Below are 19,271 nucleotides of genomic sequence, written 5' to 3'. Positions count from 1 at the left end.
AGACTAATTTATGAACTTCTCTTTCAGATTATTCGGAAAGCTCTAACAGAGGAAAAACAAGTGTCCACAAAGACATCTGCAGCAGATCTTGTGACTGAGACTGATCATTTTGTGGAAAATTTGATTATTTCTGTTCTGAAAGAGAAATTTCCCTCCCACAGGTAAGTGTCTGTAGAAGAAAACAGACCATTTTTCCTATAGAAGCTGCATATCTGACAAGCATTTAAAGGGAATTTTAAAATTCTGTCCTTGGAAGTCAGATTGTCGTTAGCAAACATTAATTTTTCCTAAGTCGTAGCAGCTTCTTTCAGTTTTATCTACCTCTTATGGTGGGCACATTCGTGGGATTCTTTTTTAAATTGCTACCACTGCCCAGTACTGAGCACTCTGTATTTCCTAACGTTTCTGTCATGACCTGTCTTAAAATCCTTGTTTCTTAACTTCTTGGGCTATATTTAATATTGGTATTTCTCTGGTGAGGACATTGTGTATGAAGTTTTCATATGAATCTCCATGATCTTTGGAATTCTAATCTGTTCTCTTATCTTCTAAAGATTATGCTCAATAAAATGTATTACTATATAGCTGAAATTAACGATAGCAAAGATCCCCTCCTGCAGAAGTTTCCATCACGTTCTTTTACCATCATATATAAGCTTTGCTAGAGCAGGACAATTAATTTATTTAATCACATTTATCTTGTGCTTTGTTTTGTAAAACCAGTGAGAAGCAGGGCTGTTTATCACCATCACTTAATGCATTCAAATAAACAAGGCATAAATTATTTTATGGGATTTCAACCCAAGGTTTTAAAAATAATCAGATTGTTGACTCCTCTGGAATGACTAAGGTCAGTTTGAAAATACCTCCTCCTAGCACATGCACAGATGAGAAAGCAGTTTTGTATTACTTGGTCAGGTTTGGCTTGATGCAGAGATGCTGCAATTGATTTTCACAGTTGACTTTGGTACACAGGGATAAAATACACCTGCCTGCAGAGCCTATGTATTGCTTAATTACTACATGACTTCCTTCTAACTTTACATCTCTAATGGAAAAGAGTCTTGCAATCTAGCACTGTGCAGAAATCAACAAAGATGAGAATCTGGAGGGTTCAGCTACTAATCTGCTTGTCGGCTCTGCTGTTGTAAGAAAACAACAAGAAGAGAAAAAAAGAATGACTAGAAAGAACATTATATACTAAATATAATAATATTATATATTAATAATAATATAAATAATATAAATGGCTTTCTGAATTCATGGTGTATGTGATCACATATTGAGACAGTTCTGTACAGCACAATGTGTGGTTCTTGGCTGCGATTCTCCAGAGAGTGCCAGGCTTTACAAGCCTATTATTTCTGTAATATTCCATCAACTGTTGCTGGCAGTGCTCTTTTCTCCTCTGCACTGTTTGTTGTTTCTTTTTTCCTTGAACAGCCTGGCAGAGAACATAAAACATACACATTTTGCATGAAACTGGAATCAACAGAAGCACTCAAGTTACTCAAAATGGAAACAAAAGTTATAAGGTCAACATAGACCAAGAAACGGAAAAATTTCTAACTTTTACTAACTGTGCAACATTCTTCTGACTTCAAAAGCAAATAAAGGGATTGCTGTAGGCAAATAAAGGGATTGCTATTTCTTCAAGACAGTTCATTTTTGCTGATAGTGTGGTTGTTTTTGTTTGGAGTTTGTTCAGATAGCAAATGCATTTAGATTAAACGGTAGATTAAAACTAGATTTAGAAGACTAAATTTAGATGCTTGCAATGAGGAATCCACAGAAGGAATCAAGGTTTAAACTGAAGTACAGTGAAAACATCAAAAGATCACTTAAACTGTGGTCAGTCTCTCTCTAATCCGGCTGTTGAAAGCATCAATGAAAGTTTCTGTTGTTTCTCCTTCCCTTAAGTTATCTTGATTCTTATGTTTTCTGATTCTAGAAATGTATCCTGGGATTTAAAAAAAACTAGAAGAGATCTCGTTGGGATCTATACCATTTGTACTGTGGCAGTGATACATCCTGAGATGTTGGAAATGTACTTAGGAGTACAGAAGTGTTAAGAAAATCTGTTAAAAATGTGATTCCATCCTATATTTCTTTCCTCTTTTCTCTGCTTAGCCAAGGGACATGTATCATTCTCATTTATACTTCAATCAAGTTTTCTTCTTCGCTCTCACTCTGTTTGGCACTTTGAAATGCTTCAAGGAAATATTCCCAAAAGGTTTTTTTTCTGGTTGATCTTCGTAGCACAGATGGGCAGAGCCAGAATATCATGGAGTGCTGGCTGAAAAATGTTATTGTGTCATTTGCCTGTGTTATTGTTACACAAGCTGTCATCTTTGGTGTCAATTGTGGCCTTAATCCTGGAGCCATTCCAGTCAGAACTCGGACATGAGGGGGGCTGACATCCAACCCTGGCTGCCAGCATTTTGCCCTCAGACCCCATAAGGGGATAGGGGAGGGGCAGCCCTGGTTTGAACCTTCAATGTTCCAATGGATATTGCCCCTTCTGACCTTTGGGCTGTGCTACAGCTTTCCTGCTGTTCCAGCACTGAGTTTCAGAGTGGCTTTGAGGCGTGAACAGATGTCCACTAAGGCTAGGATAAAATTACCGGACTCATTTTCCGTGGGAGAAAACTTTAATCCAGATTTGAAGAGAGGTCAAAAGAGCTGAAGGGCTGGCATGTTAAATTAACTACTGCATTAACATGGCTACCCCTCCCACTTCTTAAACTATGCCTAACATTTGGAATTTAGGACTTCAGCCTGAATATTTTGCTCTATTTGTGTGTTTTTACTCCGCAGAGCAATATATCTAATGTTAGCTTTCATGAACGGTCACAGTACCCAGTATAGTGTAGCAGCGACTGGCTTATTTTACCTACTAGCAAAAATTTCATAAACTGTGCTGTCCTTCAGCCATTTTGGAAAATTGACCTTGGACATGAGTGCCTAACAGTGACACTGCTGTACCCTAGTTTTGTGTTAGAGCTTTGTACTTGAGGACTACAGTATCATAGCCCTCTGTAGGAGAAAGGGAGGGGACAGATTATTTGTCCCCCAGATACGAGGGTAAAGCACCTTACAGAAATACTCTTGTTTTTCAAGAGAGTCTCATTTCACCTTCCTTTGACTGGTGAGGCAATGGCTGCAATGAAGGATGTGGCAGAGGTGGAAACAGAGGCATGACTTGTAGATGATACAGGACCAGCTGCCACATCGTCCACTTGCAGGAAGATGGGTTTCATTTGCAGCCAGGATTGCTGCCTGAGCTTATGGTGGGAGTTAATTACAAGATTTTTGAAAGGAAAAGACATCAATGAGACAAAATAATTGAATATATAGAGCAAGGAATCTGTAATGTGCCGTGCTTGACTGAGAACACTTGTTCAAGTCTTTTCTGGCTTTCTAGTTGCACACTAACACTTAAAATGTCCCTCAGCTGTTCTTTCTAATGGAGATTGAAATAGCAACAAACTCTTGCTGCTTCCCTTCTTATATCAGATGGAGGTCCATAATACCATCAAAACAGTCCCTTTCTGCTGAGAAAAAGGCAAAGTAGCACTGGGAAAATTCAAGAAGTCTCCATCTGTGCCATCTGCAGGATGTTTTAAGCTCATTCTTGCAACATTATGTGGCAAGTATGAAACCGAAAGTGAGATTTAGTGCTAGCAGTCCAATTCTACATACTCTGTATATATAAGAACCATATTCAAATCTGTGAGAGTAGCAACCTGCACAGCTCTTACAAAAACAGGCACTGAGCAGTTTATGGGAGAGCAAGGATAATTAAGGTCAGCAGGAAATACTCCAGAACTGGATGTACATTTCCCAGGGAAGAAAGATTAAAATAAAAGCATTGATATGAAAGAAATGGGAAGAGAAGATGAGCTCAAATTTCAATATGTGCCCTGTGCATACAAAAAAAAAAAAATTGTTTTTTCTCTGGGTCATGGGAAGAAGAAAGTTCAACTGTGTAAACCTTTTAATTTCCTGATTCTGACTACTTTAAAAAAATTCTAATAGGAGTGAGGTTGTGGATTCTTGTAAGAGTTCATTTCTGACTGAATTTAACTGCAATGAGAAGCATCTACATTTTGCAGTTTATATTACTTACTGCGAGAGACAGACCTCCCTCAACCATAAAATTACATTCTACAGAGAAACTCCTTTCGAGTTCCAGGAGTGCCAATTCAGATCCATTTCTACATCAATTTTCGTTACTTTTTTAATAATGTATTAAGAAGGTGAATGTGAATGGAGTTCTTTTTTACCATGTGGAATAGTATGCTATGAAGTCGAGAACTCTCGTTTAAAGTTTATGTGAAAGTTTTCCATTCTCCAATGAAAAAAGAAACGTCTGTATATGTGTATATATGAATTTTATATATATATATATATATGAACATATGTATATAACATTTGTATGTATTTATAAACTAAATACTTCTTCAAAAGACAGGAAGATAGAGTTAAACTTAATAAGTCACATATTTGAGCAAGTTTTCTGAGACTTTTATGTTATGCCCCATTAAATGCAGGTTCATTGCAGAAGAATCCACTGCTGCTGGTTCAAAATGCGTCCTCACTGACAGTCCTACCTGGATTATTGATCCTGTCGATGGAACCTGCAATTTTGTACATAGGTAGGTAGAAAGTGGAGTGAGAAATACATTAAATGACATAATTCAACTTCTCACAAAATCTCCCTTCTTCTTGAAGGCATTTTACTGTGGTAAATTTGTACCCGTGACACATAAGTAGGAGTCATCCCACTGTCATTTTATGCTTTATCTGTGGGAGTGTGTGTTTGTGCTGGAGAGAGCACTGTACTGTTGTCTAAAGGTAAGATAATATTTCTTCTGATTGCTTAATGACCTAGAAGCTCTTGACTCACAGCTCCTTTATATATACCACACATTAACATGTAGAGACTTGAGCTGAACGAAAGAAACAAGGCTGTACTATGATGACATTTGGCCTTACTCCGTTCGTGGTTGTTATGAATTCCTTTTTGTACTGGTGTGTTCTCCTTTTCAAATACAAGTGCTTCATTTTTCCAGGAAAATACAGTCATGGCATATGAAAACTAGGCTGCACTTAGATGAAAATTAGGCTGAATGTAGATGGTGGTTTTAATCTCCTGTAATACTGCTCTGTAAAAATAAGAAGCCTAGGGATCATTTTTGAAAAAATATGAAAGTTTTTCTTCATCATTTGAGTGGTAGGAGTTGTAAACCTATGATTGTTCATAATACTTCTACTTAAGAAACTATGTTCTGCCTTATAGTTAGTAGTTTAATGTAACTGTAGTTATAATTTGAGGTTGGGGGGGGGGATAGCATTTCCCTGACTTCTGGTGTCATTGTATAGAATTGAAGTGAGGAAGGAGGGGGAGGTTCACATGCTGCTGTTTGGTGCAACTAAGTGAAGTTTTTTTCTTTCTACCAATATTTTCTGGATCTTCATAACCCTTTTTGAAATACGTTTGAATAAATAAACTTATTTCATTGTTTAAAAAACAATAGTACTTATTTAAAAGGAGTAAATTAAGTACATGACCATCACTTTGGCAAAAGAGAGGGTAGAGGAACAGGTTTCTCCTTATGCTGATGTCAGCAGAAGATATCTCCTTGCAACTTAATTGCTATCTCACCTTCTCAGTTCACTGGAAGAAAATATGCTCTCAAAAACCAACAACTTGTTATAAAAGCACTGGAAAATTCAATTAAACTAAAGCATAAATATTATTAAAATGTACAACACATTTAGTATAAAGATCCTAATATTTTTAAGTATTTACTTCTTGCATTTTCAAATCTTAAATCAACTTGTAAACTCACCTGATAAAGAGTCTGATGAAGGAGAAATAGCATAATATTAAAGCTTTTTTGGTACAGAGCTTCAGGTGAGATTGTGTTGCTTAAGTGAGCTATGTAAGTGTGAAGTTGAGAGAATTTTCATCAATAATACCTCATTTCTTGTTTTTCACAGATTTCCAACAGTGGCAGTGAGCATTGGATTTGCTGTTAACAAAGAGGTATGAAGTATGTTCTTTAGCATGAATACCTGAGATTTGGTTAAAAGCCTCAAAACAAAGTGGGAATTTAAAAAATAAATCCACCATTGTTCAGGGTTTCCCATGCTTTTTAAATGCATTTGGTCATACTCTGCTAGCTTAAAATCCCAGTCTTGCAAAATTTCACTTATGCAAACTGGCATTTACAGAAAAATTCTTATAAATCATTGTCAATGTTACAGGATTTACGTGACTAAAAAGGAAGTGCTGGTGTAAGGAAGGTTTCATAAGACAAAAACCTGATAAGTTAAATATATTCATAATTTAACTGTATCTCCCAGTGTTCTGTTGATTATGATTGCTTCTTTCCTGCTAGCAGTATCTGTGAACATTAACTGCTACTATAAGGCAGTTTGGAGCTGCTTTCTATGAAGAGCACAGAATTATGGGTCTAGATCACTTAATCTGCCTTTGAGGTTTTCATAATACAGTGAAATGACTATTTCCTTCATGAGAGCTTGATTACAGGTGAAAAAAAAAGTACCTAGCCTTCATATTTGTTGTCCTTTTTAAGTTTCCTAGATCATGGAATCAATCATGGAAAAGGTTGGAAAGACCACTAAGATCATCTAGTCCAGCCATGTACTCATTCATGCTAGTGGTCTTTCTCCAAATGTTGCCATTTTACGGTTTGATATAAACTGAAGAAATAGCTATTTAGATTGCCAAGAAATGTACCTCTTCCAGCCTAAATTCACAATCTCAAATATATATATAGCTGTAACTGAAGTCAGCAAGAATTCTGTGCAATAATAACATAGTTTTCAGATGTGCTAGCAGCGCTTATGGATTCAAACAGAATAATGTGTACTTCTCTGGTTAGACTTTTCAAACATGGCAACTGCGAAGAAACACTTCCATGCTTTTCTGAAGTTTATTCATTCCCAGAGGTCCTTTTGAATACTATGTATTGTTACCAGACAGTTTTCTCTAATATTTATGTTTTCTAGAACACCATCGTGATTTTGATGCTGCATATTTTGGGTTATGTAAACTAAACAAAGCTGAAACAAAAATAAAGAATGATGTTAAAACTCCCTCGCTAAACAAATGGGAAAAACAAAAAAAGAGAAAGTTGAAAAGGAGCCAAAGTACACACAGGGGAACTGGCCTGAATGTAAACCTTGAACAGTACTGAAGAAATTCTTGCAGATGTCTTCAGAGAAAGAGTCTATTAATAGTGTACCTCAAAAAATAAATAAATAAATAAAATAAAATCCTTGGTTTAGGACAGACTACAGACTATTCCCTTTGAATTGTCCATGAGGAGGGACCAGAGATTACTCATTTTGAATGGAGGAGGGCAGCAGGCAAAGATTTGTGGTCTAGAACATCTGAGATGTTTGCTTGATCTTGTTACCAACTTCTGTGACCTTGGGCAAGACACTTAGTGCTTGTTTATCTGTCCCCCTCTAAATAGAATGTAGCTAGTAGTACTTATCTAAGGGTGATTTTAGTAGCTGATCATTTAAGTCTGTAAAGTCCTTCAAGATCTTTTGATGAAATCTATTAAGATAATTAAATACATTGGGTTTAAATCAAGGTTCAAATTGGGACTCTCTTCTCATTCATGAAGTGATATTCCCACAAAGAATCCAGTGTTACTTATCTCAAGCCTTCACTGAGAGATGTGACGAAGGGGATTTGATATTTTTCTTCAAACCTCTCTTGGAGTCTCGTGATTTCATGAGATTCTCACTTGTATGTTTAAAGAAAACAATTTTGTAGAGAGACATTTGAAAAAGTGACTGGAGGGTACTACTTTGATTGAAAAGACAGGCAAATTAAATGCCCATGAAAGGTGAAATGCAAATAAAAGTATCTATTGTTAGTAAACTGTGTACCCTGACTTCTGAGTTTGTATGCCTGACTGATCATGTCTGTGTATTTGGGGTTGCAAATTTTTAGGGTCCACCCAAAGTTAATGGACTTCTTCTAGGCAGAACTGCTCACCAGTGAAAAAAACAAAGCTTTCAGAATCTGGCTGTAGAGAACTTTTGCTTATTTCCAGTAGAAACATTTTATTGAATTTGAAATCAGCTTAGCATTTAATCTATTCTAATGTGAATGCAAATAAGCTGCAAGTAAGAGTTTAGAAGATCATGAACAGACTGCATTAACTTCTCTTTGTAAACTGAATTTTATATGACCTATATTTCAAATATCACAGTAATAGTAAGATTATTCCAGTTTATTAGCATCAGTATAAACTTTGATTACCTGTACCAATTAAAATATTGCTGATCTTTCTGCCATTAGTAGTTGTTTATATTTATGATGAGTAATTTGAGTTGCATTCATTTCTTTCCTTTTCAAAATCTTAAAGCTTGAATTTGGTGTAATTTACCACTGCACTGAAGAACGATTATACACTGGTAGAAGAGGTCAAGGGGCATTTTGTAATGACAAAAGGCTTCAGGTATCAAAAGAGACAGGTTGGTCTAGATTTTGTTAGAACTCTAAAAGGAATATGTTAATTTTGTTTCAGAGTTGTTGCAAATCATCATTAGGATAATGAACATCATTATCCTGATGGAAGGTATCTCTTCTGCATGATAATTTTGTTATGTGTTTGATTTTTTTCTCAAAAATCACAATTTTCCTCACTTTCTTTTTAAAATATACAGTTGAATGTGAACTACTTAAATAATCCTATGTTATTCTGATTCATAACCATTGTTTAAAATGAGGAAGAATTAATAGATTCACCAGTTTCATTCCAGCTGTACACTGGCATCACTGTTTATAAGCAAGATGCAATGGGAATGGTGAATCAAATTCACTGTACTATGCTGACTGTCATTCACTTTTTATTCCAATAAACTTGTATGTCATAAAGTGTATTATGTCTGTAGATATACATGTTACCAGTGAACTACAGGATGCATGCTTCATAGGGGTTCTTTAACAGCTTGCTTTTCTGTGTGAGGTGTATTTTAACAAACAAATGGCTAGCAACACTTAACACTTAAATGGAATTGTATTACTGGTAAATCAGCAGTAAACAAATTTGCAGAGAAGTTTCCTTATGACATTCAATTTATTAGACGGAAGCCAACATGTGCCAAAAATGTATAACATCATACATGGGAGGTGGTTAAAGGGTTAAAGTTTCACCCCCAAAAGAGATTTTAATGAGCCACACAGTAAGTTCGAGAATTTTAAAGTACAGATGCATTGTAGTGCCCCAAGGAAAACTCTACATCAAAACTCCTGTGAAATTGTGAGCCAGGATCTGCCTATTGGGAAAAATGGAGCAAATTGTAAAGTCAGTGGCAACTAAATTTTTAATCCTTTATTATGCACACATTTTTGTCAGGGCTTGAATATCCTATAATCCACAAGAGCCTGTTCTAGGGCAGGATAAGGAAAAGTTAGGGGTATTCTTGGACAGGCTGGCTGAGCCACTCCCAGAAAGGCCCCACTCACTTTTGCAGACAAAAATTTGTTGTTTCCAGTTAAGTAAGGAATAGTTTTGGCACGTGCCACTTTTGTCCTTTCTCTGGGCTTCCAATCTGTGTAGGAGTGTAGAACACAGCCAGGGAAGCAAGCCTTCTGCTCTTTCAAATGCTTTGGAATTTTCCTTTGTTCTGAGAGACATCATTTGGTGGTGGGCACTTTCATCGGTGAAGATGGACCTTCTTTAGTCTCACTTCTGTTGATGTTTGAAGTGTATACAGTCACAGTTGTTTTCCAATAAGGACTGTGGCTTCAGTGAAATAAACCAAGGCTGGAAAAGAGCATGTATGTACCTACAGCTGGAATTCTAGTAGCCTTCACCTATGAGTGACATGTTGGAGTTGTAGGCTTTCATGTTGCTTCATGCCTTTTGTTTTCAGGAAATGTGATTACTTGTATAGCATCGTGTAATATTGATCTACACTATGCATTCATTGTTCAGGTTTAATCATTTGAAATTACAGTATGTGCAATAATCTTTGTCAATGACAAATTTTGTAGAGGTCTGGTTTGGGAGTCCAGGCAGTCAGGATACATGTAAATGAAGGATCCATCTTCCCTCTGACCTTGAGTTTTACTTTCTTCTCACGCTTAGATACAGATCTGGCCTTACTTGTACTAATATTGTAAGTGTATTTTCTTTTCGTAACCTTCTATCGTTAAGATAATTGGTTTTTTTCTCATAAATGTGTCCCTATCACTGTTAAATCTGTTATACCAGAGTGAGGAGCGGTCAGTAAATTTTCTCTTGTACTTTGAATACCTGAAATCCCATTGGGTTTTGAGATCAGCCAGCTCCTTCTTCCTAAGCAGCAACCTCCCTCTACTTTGTTTAAAGTCTCTTCATCCAATTTCTACCTGGCTGTAGCATTGAAGAATATTTGAGAAATCCATTTATTCATCAGAAATATACTTAATAACTCAAAAGAACATCTGTCCTAGTTACAGCCTATCTACCTATCTATGACTGGTGTCGTTTGAATGCTTGGTGCATTTTATTAATGAGGCATGCATTAAATATTCTGTAATTATAAGTTGGGTGTGCTGTACAAAAACGTATACAGCAGATTGCTTTCACTATCCCAAGTTTTCTGTTGTGGCTAAACAGAGAACACCCTGCAGTGTGTCTGGATCAGCGTTCCTCTATTTTAATGCAGTAGTTTAAAAAGTGATTGCTAGATCTATGTTCCTACACTTCAGCTTTGTGATATCCTTTAACTTTTAATCTAATTACATACCTGCTACTCACCAACCACTTATCATATTGCTTGCATCCATCATGTTCCTTTGCAATACTAAATCCATTGGTAGCTGGTTTAATTAAGTGATGTCTTGCTCCATCCTAATTTGCTTTTGAAAATCTCCTTGCTACTTCTGCTAAGAACTTTAATTTATGCAATTGGCTGTAATAACCAGGTGGAGATGCCCTATGTGAATGAATGTCTGGCCTTTAATGTGGGATAAAGGTGACACCTGACATTTGGGCACAGCCTGGTTAGTAAGTAATCTGCAGCTAAACCTCTGAGTTCAGCTGGCACAGCAGAAGTAGGAACACTTGACACTTGATCAACCATCTCCACCTAAATTGGCATCTGCTTGCTATATGCCAGCAACATGCAGATCTCACAGGAGGTCTACTTGAACACTTTGCAAGTCACCGTGAGTCTTGGCCGTACACAGAGCTGACATCCTCACCTGGTGGAGCCCGGCATGGTTTTTGCTGAACACAGTACAAATGCAGCTCTCATTTATTAGTATTATTTAGTAAAATACTGTTTTTGTTTATGGCAATAGGAAGATTTTTCAGTCATTAGATGTTTTCAGTCTTTGAAATGTCCTAACAAAAGAGAGCTGTTACTGGATGACTGGTGGTTTTAAGTAGAAATGTTTTGTTCATCTTAGTGTATCCCCAAGTGCTTATAATTTATTAACAAGTTACACTGAAGTTTCCTATTCAGGAACCATTCTGTTTTTAAATGTGATTAATTTAGTGCCATTAATAATTACTAGATAACTGCATTGTTTTTTGTTGACTGACGAAGTCTTTGAATTTTCCAAAAGCTGACAGGTATATGAAATAAAACAATGTATGGAAACAGATGACATGTAAGAATGCTTTCTTTTTTTTAATATTTCTGTTCTTTAAAAGAAAAAAGTGTTGAGATCAGACCATTTGATAGCAGAAATATAGCCTTGCTTGAATTTTTATATGAAGTTGCCACTTAACCTAACCTTAGAGTTTGGGGTGAAAAAAAAGGGGGGGACATGAAAATTGTTTTTCTGTAAAGAGTCCATTAGTGTTTAATTCAAACAAATTTCCAGAAGCTCCAGGAAACTGTTGAATTAATGAAAGCAACTACCTCCATTGCAGATATCTCGAAGGCCTTAATTTTAACAGAAATTGGTCCAAAACGTGACCCTGCAACTTTGAAATTGTTCCTTGGTAACATTGAAAGGTTGCTCAAGGCCCAAGCACACGGGTAAGATATCTTACAGTATGTGTCTCATGACCCAAAGTCATGAAAAAATAATCAACTCTGTTGCATGTTTTTCAATCTTAACACACAGATTGAAATCAAAGGCGTTTTCTGCTTTGTGTTTCTTTGTCTCCTTGCTGTGCTCAGGGTCCGTGTGATTGGAAGCTCCACCCTGGCTCTGTGCCATTTGGCATCTGGTGCTGCCGACGCATATTACCAGTTTGGGTTACACTGCTGGGACTTGGCAGCAGCTACTGTCATCATTAGAGAGGCAGGCGGCACTGTGATAGATACTTCAGGTGAGTGCAGTACTCCTGGTTCATGGACTTTTGGGGGACCACGTGGCTGTTTCACGCACCTGGAGTCACCTCAGTACAGTTTTCCTGTGGCTCAGTCTCACTCCTGGCAGTGTTTGGCAGGAACATCTGCACTTTCCATTAGACTCTGTTGAGTTAGTCATACCACAGTGATGTAATTCCAGCCTGGGGTTTCATCACATCAGAGGTCTTCTGAGTCAAACTATATTTCAGTGACTTGGTGTAATTCCTTTAAAGCATCAGATTTACTGTAAAGAGCTAGCCCTCAAGTTTGGTAGACATGCTCAGACTCCAGACAGTTTCAGCAGACAGCCTTCCGAGAAAGAAGTACTCTCAGGTACACGTCTGAACAGATATAGCAAGAGGGCATAAAGGACAGCGCAGCCTCTGGATTTTTTTGTTCATTTATATGGTACACATATGAAGACACAGAATAATGGATTCCTGGTGACCAGTATGTCAATATCATGGAAAGATTCTGTGTATTAAGAGGGGTATGCTGATGGAACTAATTTTTGCCCTATCCCTTCCTGTTACTAAATGAAGGAAATACTGCATTTATTGTTGGGTACTGAAGAAATCTAAACATCCACTACTTCTGTTGCATTCTAGAATTTCTAGAAATTTCTGAAATCACTTTTGTGCGAGAGATTTCAAGACAGGAGCTCCTGAATTAAGTTGTCCTTGTAATTACAGTGTGGTTTATATTTCAGAACTCATTGCCTTTTTATGTCAACTAAGACAGTTCTCATTAATCTTCTTGTCCTCAGGGGGACCTCTGGATCTCATGTCCTGCCGAGTGGTTGCTGCAGGCACCAGAGAGATGGCGATGTTCATAGCTCAGGAAATACAAACTATTCACTACAGGCGGGATGATGAAAACTGATGGAAATTAAGTTCATGTAATCTGGAGTCTGATCTCCTGAACTATGTAACTTTTGCAAGATGAATGGTTTAAAGGGTACGTGATCTCAGCAGAATGCTTTTTGGGGAGATTTTCTGTGTCAAATATTTTTTATAAATTTATTACAATATGGGAAGGCATAGAGAGATTTTTAAATGTGTAAGAATCATGTTTCCTTTTTAATATGTGTCTTTTTCGGCAGTATCTTTTTTACAGGATAGCATATTTTACTGGTAGCTCTAGTTTCAAAGTAACTTGTAATTTCATATCTGTGGGGCTGATATTTAGTCTTTTGTAACATGCAGCTAAAAATTGAACTTTATTTTTACAGAAGCAGATCTCAGGTAAATGAGCTTTTAGGACTGTAGTAAGGATAAGTAGTTAAGATGTGTGCCTATAATACCCTCGTTCTATGATACTTAAGGATGCAATAAAAATAACATTACTGTTTCCTAACTATGTCATAGCTATATTATCCATAGATATGTGTAGGTATATATATGAGTATGTCTGTTTGTGTATAGAGGTACACCTAGACATGCGCACCCACATAGATACATGCAGACATACACATGGATGTCTATGTGCATATATACATGGATATCTTGGATGTTGATGGCAATTTAGAGAATGCATAAAAGAAAGTTAATATTGGAAGTTTTATTCAGATGAAGAACGTACATTACTTACACGTCTTCAGTGGGGGCTAACCAAATAGCTGAGAACAGAGCTGATCATGGAAATTGCTTTTATGATTTTATAAACTGCCCACCTAATTCTTCTCCCCTTTCATCCTGTTTCATGGCATAAATCATACTGTCCTGCAGGCCACTACAAGAAACCTGCAAACTCTTAGTACCATAGAATAATGACATTTAAAACCAAGGATATTGAACTCCACTGAGTTATTTGCAGTATTAACCATGACACACAGTAGCAGAATAGAGTGCAATGTCACAGAGGGGTTGGTTTTAGAGAAACTTGAAGAAGAACGGCAGAATTCAGCCCTTTATGGGGAAGTTCTTAATATGCACATAAGATACGCTTGCAAAAAAGTTAGTTGTGAACCACATGCCCTTCTCACACAAAGTTGCAATCACAGATTTTGATCAGAGAAACCTGTAAAATCAGTTACATATTTCTCCTCAATACCCACTTGTTCCCTGTCCTTGTATCTAGCATTGTTTTTAATTATACCACCGTGACTGTTTCTATTTAAGTTATTTTTAAAATCTTGGGCACAGAGGGGATACAACAGCGTCCATAACATTTGTGGTTGAAATGAAATCACTTCTAATTTTTTATTAAAAAGTTGAATAAAAAGATACCTCTTTTCTGCAAGAGTGCAAATTAAATACATGAATGAGTAAAAAAGAAACAGTTAAAAATTTTAAAACTTTTTTACACTGCATGTATAGACTTTGTAAATGTGTTCAGATACCTTTTTAAAACACACAAACTGAACAGTAATTTGTAAAAATAACCTTACATGTGTTTCTTGAAATGAAAAATGTTTTCACTGGGTATAATGTGAATTCTGTGGGATTTTCTTGATGCTTTTTTTTCCCATGAGAAATACAAAGCATTGACCAGGAGAAGAAAGCCACAGTGCAACTAAGCTTTTAGGAACTTGGATATTTCCTGTCATCAAAACAATGCTGTCACAGTGGTGATTGTGCTGTCACCGTTCCTTTTCACCTCTCCATCTCCTCACATCTCTCTGGAAACTTAGGCTGTAAGCCTCTCGGGGCAGGGACTGTAGTACTTTCGTGTGGGGTTTGCACAGTGCTCATAGGATGCAGTTCTGTCTGTGACTAGGCACTGAGGTGCTAAAATAGAAATAATAAATACTAATAGGCTTGCTTGTCTCTTATTTGCCCTTCTCCCAGTTTCTGAGCACAAACCAGTACAGAGCTTGCCAGCACCACTCTGATCCTGAGGCACTCAGACCCAGGGGCCCTGGGAACAGCAGGGGCTTTGCTGGAGCTTCTGTTCATGCCATAAGCTGTGTAAGGAAGCTTAGACTGGCAGGGTTCGGGCATGGCAGAGGCTTGACCCCACCAGGCCGCTCCTTGCCAGGAGAGGAACTCCGCTTTCCTTCCAGCAGCTCAGCCTGCACAACCCCAGGCCCTGACCCCCCCGATCCCAGAGTTAGGCTGATCTGGGACATCTGAATGGTGACTGAAATGGCACACAAGATTGACTTGCTAAACAGAGCCCTGAAAGTTGTGGGAAGGGAGAGGGGCAGAAAACCGGCTGCAAGTTCTTGTGTTGGTTACCCGTGTGGGGCTGGGCCACAATTCAAGCAGCACTGTGTGGGAAGCAGCCATCCCGCCTTTCCCTGCCTGCTGTGCACCAGTGCAGGCGGTTTGAATCCTTCCAATGGGCCAGATGAGTGAAGTGATCTGCCTGCAAAGTACCCCAGGAAACAAAAACAGGATTATTTTACAGATGGATCGCTTTCCTCAGCCAACTCACACCCCGGCCACCGCCAAGGGCTTGATTCAGGCAGCAGTGGGGAAGCAAGGCAGCCAACAGCATGGCTCCTCTGCAGAAGCAGAGCCAAATTCCACCAGCTTGAAGTTTTTATCAAAGTACAGCTTTAAAGTCACCTGATTACACATCGTGGCAGAAATAAACCGTACAGGAGTCCTTCCGTCACTTTGTCTCGCTGGCCAAGCACAGCTTTGCTCAGCAGGCATATCTGCCAGCTCTCCTTCCAGAGTGTGCATTCATTGTATAGGACAAATGCCAGAACCCTAAACCCCTCTAAATGCCCAGCTAAACTTGTGGGCTTTTTTCCTACTGGCTGTTATAAAATGCTGCAACTGTTTTCCACTAAATATATTATGCAGAATGTATGCGCATCTGTAATTAGGCAGCTGAGATGGATGCCTACAGAGGATTTTCTCTGCTAACGCTGGCACAAAAACGTCTGTGCTCAGAAAAGTCTACATTTCTTCTGGAAGCAAGCAGTGCTCAGCTTCCCTGTATCATCCTGGTTCCTTTTGGCATCCTGCAACAGCTCAGTGCTTCGGAATGTCTCACACATGCCACGAATAAGGATGTTTAGGTATCAGCAGCAGCAGGAATAGCTGTGTGCTCCGGGAAAATGGTCAGTGGCTGAGCCCTTTGCACTATCTTGTTGAGCTTGGCAGCTTTTACAGGACAAGTATCAGCACGTAGCACGCGTTTTCTGTTTTTCAACTAGCATTTTGTTCCTGTTGGCTTCAGTTAAAACAACAAAATCACTTTCTACCACCCACCAGCACTTAAGAGTTATACTAGCTCCTCAGCAAGGCTGGCCTTGGTCAGTGCGCACACAGAAGTGCAAGAGGACCTGCAAAAAATGAAGAGATTTAGGCCACTATAGCAAACTAATGTAACCCTCACCCTTTTCTCCTATTAGATTCATAGTGCAACCAAGACTCTTTCAGTATTCTATGGCCAAGATTGAAAACGTACAGCAAATAGAATATGTCTCCTACAGCTGTTTCCATTTTACAACGTGCTACAGTTAAAGTCTTTCATAAAGCATCTCCACAGCACTAAGGAATTTGACAAATCATCCATCAACATTGGAAAGAGGAATTCTGTTTTCCTGTAGTCCACACACTGGGTATGACAGTGGCACTATAGGACACTGCATTTTATATGCATGCTCTGATCCAGTTGCAAAAGACCTGCCTGCTCATATTCAAGAGAGGAAAAACTGTTAAGGATGCTAACTCTGAAGTTCTCTGGGTTTTGCTCCTGAAGTTTTGTTTTTAAGTTGTGTTAGAGCAGTGCTTTGGTGCTTCTGTACTTTGCAGCCCAGTGTATTTCTACAGTGAATTTTAGAGTAAAATGCACCGAAGGACAAAGCGTGTCTGTTCTCATCACAGAATAGGAACACAAATTGAAAGATGAGTATTTCACAACAGAGAGAATCAGAATTCAGTATCTCAGCACACCAAACGTTACTGCTTTAGTTACACAAAATTGTGTAGTATTTCCCTTGTGAACTGTTATGAGATCTGTTAATGCATACAAACACATTTTTCAAACAGAGAGATTACACTAGGTATTAAAGAGGTCAGTAGAGAAAGGATAAACTTCATCGCATTAAGCTGGAAACCTCAAGCGTGAAAGGTCTCTGCCATTTAGCAGTGCCTTTCTCTTAGTCACAGCTATGCCTTGGCAGTACTTGAATTTTGAGCTATTTAGGAGACTAGAACTACATGTGCAAGCACACTGTTGCTGTATCAGTGACACAGCATTCCTCCTAAATACTGTGATATTAATGGTTGTTTGTAAAACCATGAATTGGATATATTCATAACAGGAATACTGGTTTATTCTGTTTTGAAATGAATTCAAGCATTATTATTCAGGCTGTCAGGCAAGATGGAACTAAAATCAGAATCTCATCACTTTTGTTTGTCCTTTGTAATAACCAACACAGTGTTCTGTGTAGAAACACAGATGTTCTGTCTTGCCAAGTGCTGTCTAATGTTGTTGTAGTCAGGCAGAGCCACCAGATAATGCCAGCAAATTCAACTGAAGGAAACATGGGCCAAAGGCACTGTTGGCACAAGGGGACAAAGCTTTGGTGATGTCAGTGAAGCTCAGGCTACAGCATGACTAACCACTACAACTCAGCAAAAGCAGCAGCTGTCTTTGTGCTCAGATTGCAGCGAAGTCTTCTGGCATGTAAGTACTGTCACCATGGGATGACACGTAGTTGGGCTGTCTGGAAACACCAGGTGACCCCAGATTGTTACTCCAGACACTCAGCATGCCTCAGAGTCATGCTTTATATTTCAGGCAACAAATATTTTAATGAATTATTCTACCATAAAATACAATTGCTACATATACGTATAGTAACATAGAGAATTAATGCTGGTCAACTCCTGCCTTGCATCTGGTGAATTCATTTACTGTTTCTAAAAGGGATGAGATATGCTCCATTAGCAGGATATTAGTGTTTTGCATTTGGTTTGCAAATAGAAAAATAAAGTACAAAGGCTCACACATTTTTAATAATGTGTCTCCAAAATTTAGAATAAAACCATATTTTAGTGATATTACTTCAGATGATTACTGTGATGATTACTGTGTCCCTGCAGTACTTCATCTAGACATAAAACAGCAGTGGGAGGAGGAATTGGTCTTACAGATGTGACCTGACTTCAGCAGAGATTAAGGCCAGTTACACCAGCATACCCTCCGCTGACTTGCTAGCCTGTAGTAAATCTGAACTTAAGCATACATCTGGAAACATACAAGATAAAAAATCATAATGATTCATATAAACTGCTTTTCTTACTCACAGTTTTGTCTATGGCATCTCTCTTCTGTAATTATGTAGTGGAACCTAAGAATAATTATGTTTAGATTTTTTATAAAGTGAGGGCAAGCATGGACTCTATCTGATAATCTAGGTTGGATCAAGAAATTGAATTCCTCTTGTACAGGCTGAACAGGGCTCTGAGCAACCTGGTCAAGCTGTGGTTGTCCTTATTCATTGCAGAGGAATTGGACTAGGTGACCTTTAAAGGCCCCTTCCCACTCTAAGGATTCTGTGATTCTATGTGCAGTGTCTATGAATACTCTCCACCCACTGATATTTGTTGAATTTAAGCTCAGGTCTGTCATACAGTGATTTCATTATGAAAGCACATTTAAAAAATATATAAGTGCCCATGCTACGTTCTTCTGTTTCTCTTTTGCAATTCTTTGTTATTCTTTGTACTGCAACAATGGTTTTGTACTGTACCATACACAAGTGTAGTTTTAAAGAGTATCTTGTTAATTTCTAGCATTTCTTACAAAATAGTGTTCACAGAAATTAATAGACCAGCGTGCAAACTAGGAAAACTCAAGCATTGTGAAGTCGTCATTTATGTACAAATACATTTTATCTGCTGCGGATAGCGTCCTAATCAGATTGTTCTCAAGCGGGGAAGCACGACACTACTCAATATGAGTGATCAAGCTTCACTTTATTGTTGCACACACACGGTTTATATATGGTTCCA

At 38.1% G+C, this 19,271-nt stretch overlaps 1 protein-coding gene across 1 annotated transcript; it reads left to right on the top strand.

The window, feature by feature from the left end:
* IMPA2 (inositol monophosphatase 2) lies at nucleotides 1–15,121 on the top strand (the record flags this gene model as incomplete). Its single annotated transcript, XM_010708802.3, has 7 exons — nucleotides 1–161; nucleotides 4,554–4,658; nucleotides 6,007–6,052; nucleotides 8,418–8,526; nucleotides 11,922–12,030; nucleotides 12,175–12,326; nucleotides 13,115–15,121. Coding segments are annotated over 7 exons (798 nt in total), but the record flags the coding sequence as incomplete, so codon positions are not given.
* Between the last annotated feature and the right edge of the window lie 4,150 nt (nucleotides 15,122–19,271).

The sequence above is a fragment of the Meleagris gallopavo genome, chromosome 3 (assembly GCF_000146605.3).
Source record: "Meleagris gallopavo isolate NT-WF06-2002-E0010 breed Aviagen turkey brand Nicholas breeding stock chromosome 3, Turkey_5.1, whole genome shotgun sequence".
Taxonomy (NCBI): Eukaryota; Metazoa; Chordata; class Aves; order Galliformes; family Phasianidae; genus Meleagris; species Meleagris gallopavo.
Note: the sequence above shows the minus strand (reverse complement) of the source record. Positions and strands in the feature narration are given on the sequence as shown.